This window comes from Tasmannia lanceolata, unplaced genomic scaffold, assembly GCF_043159265.1.
Source record: "Tasmannia lanceolata isolate RefF3 unplaced genomic scaffold, GAP_Taslan_0.1 ptg000013l, whole genome shotgun sequence".
In the NCBI taxonomy this organism is placed as follows: domain Eukaryota; kingdom Viridiplantae; phylum Streptophyta; class Magnoliopsida; order Canellales; family Winteraceae; genus Tasmannia; species Tasmannia lanceolata.
The window spans coordinates 8,327,085-8,339,204 of record NW_027518690.1 but is presented as its reverse complement, the minus strand read 5'-3'; the positions used below and the strand labels follow the sequence as shown (position 1 = coordinate 8,339,204).

The window sequence follows — 12,120 nt, the reverse complement described above, 5'->3', positions numbered from 1 at the left end:
TGATAAGTGCGAGCCACAGTGTGCAGTGGAGGGATAGAAGTAAGAAAAGAGGGTGAAATGAATGACAAAATACTAAAAGGGAAATGTTATAAGCACTAGCACTCCTCACTTTATTAAAAGTATAGTATGGCCCGCACCATAGGATGATCCAAACCGTCCATTAGATGCGCCACACCCTAAATAGGGTATGCCCCAAAAATCATTTCCATACATTGATCCTAACCCTACGATCTGTAGAGGGATCCACTTCCCTAGGTTGATCAGTACCCTATGTGGCTATGTAGATCGGAGGGTTAGGATCAACGTATGGAAATGATTCTTGAGGCACAGCCAATTTAGGTTGTGGCCCATCTAATGGACGGCTTGGATGATCCTATGGTACAGGCGATACTGTACTTTTAATAAAGTGAGGAGTGTGATCATCGAAATACAGTAGTGCTGATAACATTCCCTACTAAAAATAAGAATAGTTTGAAAAACATATAAATTATTTTTACTAAAATACCCCTTAAATAATACCTAAATACTTAAAGTTATAAAAAAGTGTGTGGGTATTTTGTAAAATAGCATAATAAATTCAGATTTAGGACTATCTTGCGGGCTTTTGTTAGTTGTCCAAATCTCATTGAAAAAAATCCATTTCTAAGGATCCTACATGTGTAATGTATCCATGGATCCTAAGAATGTGCTTAGATCCTGTCTGTTTAAGTTCGGATTAGGGTGATCTATCTTCCGACGGTCGAATACCGTCTAATCGTCTATATAATAACCTACGTAGATGATATTATAACCACAGGTAGTAATAACAATGAGATTCGGATGCTGGAAATTAGTTTAGAAGGAGATTTTATACGATAGAACTTTGGGAGCTACATTAGTTCCTTGGTGTCGAGTTGACAAAACCAGAGTTGCCAGAGTGGGAAGCGAGAGGTTTAGAAAAGAGAACAAGCAGAAAGTGGAAAGCTCTAAAGAAAGTAAAGATAAAATGTGTGGGAAGCGTAATTGAAAGCCAACATGAAACATGGTCTACAGAAAGAAAAGATAAAATGTGTGGGAAGGGTAATTGAAAGTCAACATGAAACATGTAAGATGCCTCATTCGAAGTGAGCAAGAAGTACATAGAAAGTGTAAGATTGCAGTAGGTTAGGGAGGAAGGGTTAATATAGATAAGGTATACAAGTAGAAAAGAAGACTTAGCAACTAATTAGAATTATAAATTTTAGGAATTTACAGTTTCACATGTTTTGTACATGGATATATATATATATGGGAAGTGATATTTACGCCCCTTTTGATCACCAGGGTCCAGGGACACCCAACGTCAGTGTATCAATGGCAAAAAGGGAGATGATGTACTTTATGTCAAAAAAATCCAGTGGCTTTGATTGCAAAGTACACTAGCACAAATGGGTGTCCCTGGTGATGAAAGGGGCGTAAATATCATTTCCCTATATATATATATATATATATATATATATATATATATATATATATATATATAGAGAGAGAGAGAGAGAGAGAGAACGGTTCCTACACATGTGTAGATAAGTTATCTACACACTAGCTTAAAATACAGTGGGGGCCACATTATTTGGGTGATCCAAACCATTCATTTTTAAGGCCCTCACATAGATAGGGTGTCCATAAAAAATCAGATCCATAGGATCATCCTAACCATTCGAACTGTGGAGGCAAAAAATGGACTAATTTGTGAAGGTTTAAAGACATCCATTTTACCTCCACAAATCGTAGGGTTAGGATGATCCTATGGATCTGATTTTTTGTGGACACCCTATCTATGTGAGGGCCTTAAAAATGAATAGTTTGGATCACCCAAATAATGTGGCCCCCACTGTATTTTAAGCTAGTGTGTAGAGAACTTATCTACACATATGTGTAGATAAGTTCTCTACACACTAGCTTAAAATACAGTGGGGGCCACATTATTTGGGTGATCCAAACTATTCATTTTTAAGGCCCTCACATATGTGTAGATAAGTTCTCTACACACTAGCTTAAAATACAGTGGGGGCCACATTATTTGGGTGATCCAAACTATTCATTTTTAAGGCCCTCACATAGATAGGGTGTCCACAAAAAATCAGATCCATAGGATCATCCTAACCATTCAAACTGTGGAGGCAAAAAATGGACTAATTTATGAAGGTTTAAAGACATCCATTTTACCTCCACAAATTGTAGGGTTGGGATGATCCTATGGATCTGATTTTTTGTAGACACCCTATCTATGTGAGGGCCTTTAAAATGGATGGCTTGGATCACCCAAACAATGTGGGCCTCCACTGTATTTTAAGCTAGTGCGTAGAGAACTCTCTACACATATGTGTAGGAACCGTTTTCTCAATATATATATATATATATATATATATATATATATATATATTAAAAGTAGTGGAATATATTAATTAAGAGCAACCGACCGAGATGGTCAAGTACAGAGATAGCCCAAAGGCTAGAAAAAAAAACAGATAAGAAGGCAAACAATAAAAAGAGATACATAAAGGGGGAAGCTCATCGAAAAGAGCTAGATCATGCTTGGATACTCCTTTCAGGGCAAGCCTATCCGCAATATCATTCGCCGATCTACGAACATGCCAATATATCATGGAAGAGGATCCTACTCGGTCTGAGATTACATCAAATAATCTATAAAATCTCCACGGATGCGATGATGTTCCCTTCAACCAACAGATGACATTAAGGGAATCTCCCTCAATCACTACCTTCTCAAGCATCTCCAATGACAATAACATTTATGCCATGATGAGCCGCCCGAACTTCCGCCTCTGAATCATCCGTGACACCAATTGGACCCGCAAAGGCCCATATAACAACACCTTTATCATCACGAAGAACACCTCCAATCCCAGATGGGCCAGGATTACCAAGAATAGAGCCGTCAAAATTAAGCTTGAGAAAACCCAAAGGTGGTGGTTCCCATCTCAGCAAAACTTTTTTTTCCCTCTCTTCGCCATAGCAAATCTCCTTCCATCCATGCCAAAGTTCATATGATGAAACAAATCTAAAGAGAGGGAGGGTTTTCACCCAATAAATAGTTAGAGCTACTATTTTAATGAACAAAAAGCAATGACTTTTAGCAACTCCATCAAACATTCTAGCATTCTGTTCTTTCCACAAAACCCACAACGTTGCTAGGAGAGACATATGCCAAAGACTCTTGCCTTTTCTTCGCCACGGAACCAATGGCCAACATTTGAATAGATCAACCAATTTTTTCGAGAATGCCCACTCGATGCCAAATCTTTTGAGGACGCATCCCCATATAGCCCAAGCCAATTACAATGAATAAATATATGGTCAATCGATTCACCTGCCTCAATGCATAGAGAACAATGATAAAATAAATCCACATCTTACGCTAACGTAAGAAGTCCATTGTCTGAATCCGTCCGTGACGAGCTGCCCAAACAAAAATACTCACTCTTGGTGGAGCATGAACAGTCCACACTCTAGCTGCAATGAAAGATGCCAGACTTGATATTAAAGAATGATAGAAATATTTGACCGAGAATTCACTAGATGAGTCCCAAATCCATATAATCTCATCCTCCCCACGATGCTTCACATAATTCCTTTCCAAGATCGCAAGAAATCTGGTTGCCATATCTAGTTCATCCTCAAATAATTTTCTTCTAAAAAGAGGTCCCCATACAACTCCATTCTCATTTTTCTCCATACAGAATAAAGAGGGAAACATAAGTTTCAAAGACCGATCGGAGCACCAAATATCATGCCCAAAACTAATCCTCTCCCCTGAATAGACTCTAAATCTAATACCTTCCAAAAACTTAGGCGAAGATGCCATTATATCCCTCCAAACAGTAACTCCCTTGCAACTAAGAGTATAATCCGCCATCCAAAGACCACGAGTATCATCCAACTAAGAGTATCATCTCCCTTCCAAAAAAAAGTGTTCTGCTTAGAGAAAGGTTACTTGTGGTGCAAGAAAGGTAAAAGTGCCAAGTGTAAGTAAGTAGGAGACGTGTCACGATATGCATACACTTTGCTCAGAGAAAGGTTACTTGTGGTGCAAGAAAGGTAAAAGTGCCAAGTGTAAGTAAGTAGGAGACGTGTCACGATATGCATACACTTTGCTCAGAGAAAGGTTACTTGTGGTGCAAGAAAGGTAAAAGTGCCAAGTGTAAGTAAGTAGGAGACGTGTCACGATATGCATACACTTTGCTCAGAGAAAGGTTACTTGTGGTGCAAGAAAGGTAAAAGTGCCAACACCGACCCATAAGATATAAGCTAATATCTTCACCTTCTTTCCAACCCCCCTTATTACTTGGACACCCCACCTTTATAAGCAATATCTATCACCCCCTTTCTGTACCCTGAGCACCCCTTTCCTTTTAGCAAAGACTAATTACCCCCCGCTCTTTTCCCCAGCCACCCCCACAAAAAAATAAAAAATAAAAAAATTAGCACTTTCTCTCTCTAGACTCTCTCTCCTCTCTCCATCTTGCTTCTCTCTTTTTAAATACTAAACCACAACATACTTTACGCATGCTATTATAACATTGCAATGGTAATATCATTTCCCATTAATTAATGTGATTAATTAATTAGAGAGGAAACTTGAAATTTCTATTTTTGTGAATAAAGAGGGAGGAGATGATGAAGGAAAGGAGGTAAGTTTATTTAAAAATCTCATTTTTGAAACAAATTATTGACATGTGATTTTTGGGAGAAAAAAGAGGGGGAATGACAAATTCACACCCCCTGTAGGTTAATTAGCACCACTTATACGAGTACATGTGGCAGACTTTTAACGCTTTTTAGCATGCCGGAGGTTTGAATTATCGTACATGGGGTGCGAATTTATGATTTCCCAAAAAGAGGGAAGAAAACGCCTCTTTTCTATAAATAGCTGAATGATAAATTCGCACCCCTAGAGAATAATTCGCACCCATTGTGGCACACTTTAAAGCTAAGAGGAGGGCTCATAATCCTGCAGGAGGTGGGGACGAAACAACCTTCGCCTCTTTTCTATAAATATCATCTAAAACCCTCGTTTCCGTACTTTCGCAATTTTCCCTCTCTTTCGTTCTGAAGCAAAGCCTCGCCCCCCCCTCTCTCGTTTGTGTCCTCTCTGTGAGGTATGTTAACTCTCTCTCTCTACTCTTTATAAATCGACCACTCTTATATATTCAGTACTCTTACATTTTAAAGATTTCATACTCAAACTTCTTTGAAGAAAAAAAAAGATTCTCGGAACCTCTTCAAAGAAATGCAACGTGGTCGATTTGTAATTTTCTTCTCTCGATCTCAATTTCTTGCAAATTTTTTTCTTCTCTCTTTAAACTGCTTTGAACGATTGAAATAAATTAGGGCAGAGAAAGAACCCATTTCACATTACATTTTAACGTTCTTGAATGATTTGTCATCACATGTGTTTGATTTGAATGATTTCAGACAGTCGAAATGTCTAATATACCTGGGATCTCTTCGGGTACAAATCCCAATCCAAACAAGTCATTCGAGGTATTTTTTTTTTTACTCAGATTTTTTTCTGTAATTTTTGCTTTTGGGCCTTGTTTGGATTGCAAGAAAAATATTTCTGATGGAAAATATTTTATTGGGATTTTTTTTTCTTTTCCATGATTCAGGCCCTGTTTGTATGAGATTATGACGACTGATTGTCAGCCCTAAACCTATTATTGGGCTCGAATTTAAATGTAATTTTGAGTCTAATAATAGGTTTTTAGCTTAAAATCGGTTGTCATAATCTGAAATAAAAAGGGCCTTAGAGGGAAATTATGGATATGATTATGGTTAATTTAGCGGGATATCGTCATAATTGAATTTGATTGGTTATTTTATCTTTTTTCGGGTGTACTAGAAGTAGGAAATTTTAGAAATATTTTTTCCTTCCAGACTTTCCCAAAAATTTCTTGAATTCCGAACATGGCCTTTATTGAATTAACATAATTACACATGATTTAATCACAGTACAGAAGGGTTATATATGCATGATTGTTTGAGCTGATTTTCAGTTCTTAAGAAGTAGAAAGCCAACAAAGGAACAGGCTGGTCTTGTTTGTTACCTCTTAGATATACTTTTGGTTCATATCTGGTTCTTTCAATATCATATTCTTGAAAGAAACTGTGTTGTTGGAAGTTAATATTCCATAGCTCTTGCTCATGGGATTCATGCCGCTCAATATTCCCTTTGAATTTTGAATATTTCTTTTATTTCATAGTTTTTCTAATGTTAAGGATATTTGTGTTAAGCTTTATAGGATGACGAGAAATTGATTTTAAGCTAGTGTGTTCTATAGGGAAGCTAAAGGGGTCTTTTGGAAGTACAATTCTTTTGCTTATTTGGTGCTCTTCCATTCTTTGATAAGTCATTTTTTCTTTTCATGCATGACTTTCCATGTTATCTTGTAATATGTGATGTCTATGTTTGTTAAAACCATCAAAGCAAGATTCTACACCTTACTTCTCGATGGATATGGACCAAAAGCCCACAGGTTAATGAGGGTAGCACTAACATAGAGAAAATAGAATGGCTCTCAGATACACCAAGAACAAGGAGAAAATAGAACTCTATATCTCATCCGGAAAACTGCAATGCATTATAAGATGATCAAAGAAGATAAAATATTGCCCCACATCTAAACATTGAAAACCTCATATGCATTGCTCCATTGATCATCTAGAATGGCTCTCTTAGCCCTAGTTACCGGAATCACCTGAGTTGAGTCAGAAGCTCAATTCAGAAGTTAAATTCTTCTCGCTTCCCAAATTTTGCGGAAGCGTGCTTTCAGCACATTTCCTCTTAAAAGAACATTTCCACGTTAAGTGTTTTTTTCCATAAGGCTTCGTTTCTTTTGACGTAAAACTGGACGTAAAATTTGTTTTGTGTTGTAAAAATGAACATAAAACAAATTTTACGTCCACTTTTACTCCGAAAGAAACGGAGCCTGAAAGAATGTTTTTCCTTTTGGTAGTGCCAAAAGAGTGCTTAGAGGACCATATTTAGAACTTAAAAGTTAAAACACTCATCCGGGGTTCAAATAAGATCCACGTGTATCTTTTTTCAAAACTTAATATTAAATCTAAATGAATAAATATCAAGTTCGTCAATCTATAAATCCCTAAAACTTGTAATTCTAATCATCCGTGAAGTCCTAACACCCATTAATCCTAACACGCATTAACCCTTTTGCCATAACCTACTATTGTCCTATTTCTTTCTATACGCTCCTCGTTGCTTCTAGCAAGGCTTTTTACCTTTTTTATATTCACTTCTAATGTTGCTTTTCACACATTTTCTCCATACTTTCTTCATTGCTTAATTAATGCTTCCCGCTTCCTGCATTTTCCTTTTTTTTATACCCATGCTTCCCATTTCCAGTTTCCACTTCCGCCTTTTTAATAACTTCTCACTTTGACACTATGCTCTTAGATACACCAAGAACTCATTCAAGTCTGCACTTGATTGACATTGTACCTGCATGTGAAACAACCAGTTACTCCAAAAGCTTAAGTTGTTGGAGAAGGTGTTATTAAATCTTCTATACTTCAACACTCCCCCTCATGTGTGGCCCCTCTTTTTTAGGTTGGCTTACACGTGGCACATGTGGCCCCTCTTTTGGGTTTGGCCAGTGAATGTGGATTTTTACTATCAAGGAACTAAGGACATTTGGCTCTGATACCATGTGAAACAACCAGTTACTCCAAGTCTCCAACAGCTTAAGTTGTTGGAGAAGGTGTTATTAAATCTTTTATGTTAAACACTGCAAAATTACCTTTGACCTGCACCATCTTGTACTAAATATACTTTTTTCAAAGGAAATAGTAATGCAGATAGTTTACAGATATTTTTTGTCACAAGAAGATGAATTTTCATTATACACTCTCTCTTAGCATAATACATTTGATGCTAAAATGGTCATGCCTATATTTTGTCATAATTGCAGGGCTTGTCTAGAATCCTCGTGTTTCCATTATGTCTTATTGCAGATTTTACTTTTAAAGGCTCATGTTTTTAAGCCACTCTTTCTTCTGTTTATTGCTATGAACTTTTAATTTTCTTTTGTTTCATCACTATGACGTCTCTGTCATGGCTCATCATGTGGAAAAAAAAATCTATGATACCCAAATACAGATACAAATACGGACATAAAAACAGAGATATGACTGCATTTTCCAAAATGTAGGGCATGAATAACAATAACGTATCCCATGCCATGAGATGAGACACGGCATCTAAATATGTAATCCTTAATCAGATTTAGTTTAGACGATGAATTAAGAATAAATTTTAAAACTCAAAAGTTATAATTGCAAATATAAAATACTAACAAGCAAAGAAATTACAATTATCAGACACTAACAAGTAAAGAAATATGATAGTTAATTCAAGTAGAGAGGCATACGTTTGAAACAAGACAATTATTCGACTAACATAATTTTCCATGAAGTATCGTGAGCTATCAAGGCATATGTCGTGTTGGACACTGCACATTTGGGCCTCTTGAACTATGATAAACCTTATCTAGATTTAACTTAGATTAGGGTGATGATAAATTCGCACCCCCTGTAGGATAATTCACACTTTAACGTGAATTGACGTCAAAAAGCATTACAGTCTGCCACACACACTCCTTTTTGACGCCAATTCATGTTAAAGGGGTGCAGATTATCCTACAAGGGTTGCGAATTTATCATCTCCCTAAATTTAAAACAACATTTCTAAGGCAGACACTCAAAGTTCTCATTTTTTAAAAAAAAGGAAAAACATACTCCAAGTTATAATTGCAAATTTAAGATGCTAACAAGCAAAAAAAAACATGATATTTAATTCGAATAGAGAGGCATACGCATACGCTTGAAACAAGTTAATTATAGAAAAAAATATGCAGTTTGGGTTCTAGAAATATCTTAGTATCATAGAAAAAAATATGTAGTTCCTGTTAAAGGGTCTTTCAAAACTGCTGACTGCTTGTTCATGTACTTTTTCCTCGCACAGGTGGTCCAGCCTCCTACCGACTCTGTTTCTAGCATTTGTTTCAGTCCCAAGGGAAACTACCTTGTGGCCACTTCTTGGGATAACCAGGTCTGTTGGCCATCTTAATATTTCCATTTTGCTACAACAGTTATCTCTTCGGCTTTTGTAAATCTTGGAAAGTCAAAACATCCCTTGCTATTTGTTAATAAATTTTAGGTCAGATGTTGGGAGATACTCTCGAATGGAAGCAGTGTACCAAAGGCATCAATCTTACACGACCAGCCGGTATGGTAGAGGTTCACACTTCTGAATGACAATTAAAATTTCATGATTGATTGAACTTCTGGACCCACCTATTTATTTTGTTGGCACTAAATGGATAACTTATTGATCAATTTGGATGTTTTCTAAGGTTTTATGCTCAACTTGGAAGGACGATGGGGCAACTGTATTTTCAGGAGGGTGCGATAAACAAGTTAAGATGTGGCCCTTGATGTCTGGTGGTCAAGCCATGACAGTGGCCATGCATGACGCTCCTGTCAAAGAAATTGCTTGGATTCCGGAAATGAATCTCCTTGCCACAGGGAGCTGGGATAAGACTTTGAGGCACTCATTAATTTCTTTCTCTTTAAGACACTCCTAATTTGGTTTTATTTTAAGCAAATGTTATCAGCACAGCCATGTTTTTATAATTGCACAAATGCAGCATATCGTTTCTTTTTTTAACCGGCTTGTCAGAGTTTTTTTGGGAACGGTAATGACCTTTGACGGTTCTTTAAATAATAGAAGATAAGGTGTGCTTGTGCAAATATAAAAAAATGGTTGTGCTGAATGCTGATAACATTTCCCTTATTTTATTGAAGTTGTATGCTGTTATTCTGTGAATCTGTTCCCCGGGTTTCATCATATCTTTTTGTTTGGTTGATTCGTTTTGGGTGGTTAGTTTGGATTAATGATTGATATTCCTGGTAATACCATTTATAATAAATGCTTATTATTTCCTCTTCTGATTGGCCATCCCCATTGTCTTTATTGTCTTGGAATCTAAAATTTAATAGTAGTAGCTGTTTGTTCTTTATTTTCTTACTCTCGTAGCTCTAACATGATAGAAGTGGTATGGAAAAAAACCACTAGATATCATTTTAAAAAATAGATGAAAGTGAGGGTGCATTTGAAATTATTTGTTTGAAAGGTGATGTTGAGAAGTATAATACATGTGTCATTAGGGGGAACCGGGGAAGGTCAAAAGCAAAAGGGAAAATGGTGATATTCAGAAGTACAATATTTGTGTAACAGGTGGCTTGAGGAGGAGCCTAGGAAGGAAAGAGGCAAAAGAAATGGAGAATATGGAGGTTAAATGGGGCGTTAGCTAACTCTTTGAGTGAAATATAGTTGTTGAGAAGTCAGTTTGCTTGTTGGGTCTCAACATAAAAAATACTGAATTTTCTTAACTAGAACAAAATGAAACAGTTGCAATGCATGAAGAAATATAGTTTATGTAATGTTTCAAAATTCAGAAATGGACAAGAACTCGGCCATAGTAAAAGGGCGTCAACTTGGGCAAGTCACAGGAATTTTAATTGACTTGGTAGGGCAAAACTCCAACTCGGACTTTAGCATAGAGTGTGTATATACAAGAGAACATTCATTCATTAACTTTGTATAGTTGAGTGACATTATTATAAATCCAAGATAGAAAATTACTACTATGCCCCTTGTGCTAAGACCCTTCCATATACCATGCCTTAATCACTGATTTCAAAAACTCGGAGGGAGAGACTTTGGCCGTGGTAGGGTTTAACATGTTCAGCCAAAGTCACAGAAGAATCCAACAGGCTCAAGCTCTTTTAAAATTCATGATGAAGTGGGGCCCACAGGACAATTCACTAGGTTTTGAAGAGTATAAAAAATAAGAAGGGCAGTGGACTGTTTGTACAATACAGGCCCCAAATTGTTTGATTACAGTCAGTAGTCCATGAATTGTTTGCCAGGAAAGAAAAAAGAGCCCAGTCCACATAGGGCCCGCATCAGCTTAGTTGCAGTATTTATTTTCATTAGGAATTTATCTGTTTATTTTATCGGTTATACGTTTATAAGGGTTTTTTTTTGGGTACATTTATAAGTGTTATCTGTTTTATTAATATTAAAACTGTCACTAGGATGTTGTTGGCTGTTTATTTTTATCAAGACTGTTATTAGATTGAGTTAGAAGTCATTTAGTTAGGAGCCTACTTGCAAATCATTGGACGAGAGTGTATATCTGTAAGGCCTAGGGCTATAGAAAAACAGTTTTTATGAATGAATGGAAGACTTTCTGCACATATCTTGCAAAGATTGGTGTGAAGCCTTCTCATCCAAGCTCCCATGCATTTGTCCTTGGTGCGGTGCCTAGGTTTTGCTGGTGTGATTCTAGGACATTTATCTTTTATTCTAACCTGGTTGCAGGTATTTATTTTCTGTAAGTTCTTTTTAGCATTGTGTTTTCCAATCATAGAACATATTCTTTCTCTATTATTCTTCTAATCATCTTCTAGTCTTTCAAACTCCGCACTTTTCCAACCTTTCAGTGAGCTAGGTTGTTTGGCTTCATTTTCCATTCCCACGATTGGTTTAGAACTGAACTTTCTGATTGTTCCTAATTGCATTCTAATCATATAATTAACCTCATGTCAACCTGTTTTGCACATCAGATCTGTCAAATCTGAACTGTATTCCTTGTAGTTTGTGTAGTGATATTTTAGGTATTGTAACGGGGTTATCTCGATGCTATATATATACCTTTTCTCTTTTTCAAAATAAAATATTGACTTTTATCTTCCCAATAAAACGGAAAGGCAATTCTCAGAAAGTGCCAGTAGTAGGAGAGCTTATGGAACAGCCATATATACATTGCTTTTAGAAGAGTTGAATTGTGATTTGTGTATATTAGAGTATATGAAGTAAATTGTTTGGCAATTGTTCTTGTGTGTGTGTGTGTGTGTGTCTCCAAATCTCTTGCTAATAAAAATAATATAAACCTAACAAAAATGAATAGAACGCACTATAAATAAGCAATTCATTCGTGGTTGATGGTCAAGGGAGGGGTTTGTTTTCTGGTTGCTTGGCTGTTGAGTAATCAC

General features: G+C 36.5%; 1 protein-coding gene across 2 annotated transcripts in view; it reads left to right on the top strand.

The window, feature by feature from the left end:
• Nucleotides 1-4,996: 4,996 nt before the first annotated feature.
• RAE1 (Transducin/WD40 repeat-like superfamily protein) overlaps nucleotides 4,997-12,120 on the top strand; it is a 37,913-nt gene continuing 30,789 nt past the window's right edge. The window contains exons 1-5 of one of the 2 annotated variants that reach the window (XM_077393976.1): nucleotides 4,997-5,141; nucleotides 5,458-5,526; nucleotides 9,023-9,109; nucleotides 9,218-9,286; nucleotides 9,414-9,607. In XM_077393976.1, coding sequence (XP_077250091.1) covers nucleotides 5,467-5,526; nucleotides 9,023-9,109; nucleotides 9,218-9,286; nucleotides 9,414-9,607 — 410 coding nt within the window. In that variant the 5' untranslated portion in view covers nucleotides 4,997-5,141; nucleotides 5,458-5,466. Of the gene's footprint in view, nucleotides 5,142-5,196; nucleotides 5,291-5,457; nucleotides 5,527-9,022; nucleotides 9,110-9,217; nucleotides 9,287-9,413; nucleotides 9,608-12,120 lie in introns of those variants that run through there. The other variant, XM_077393975.1, reaches the window with a different exon arrangement.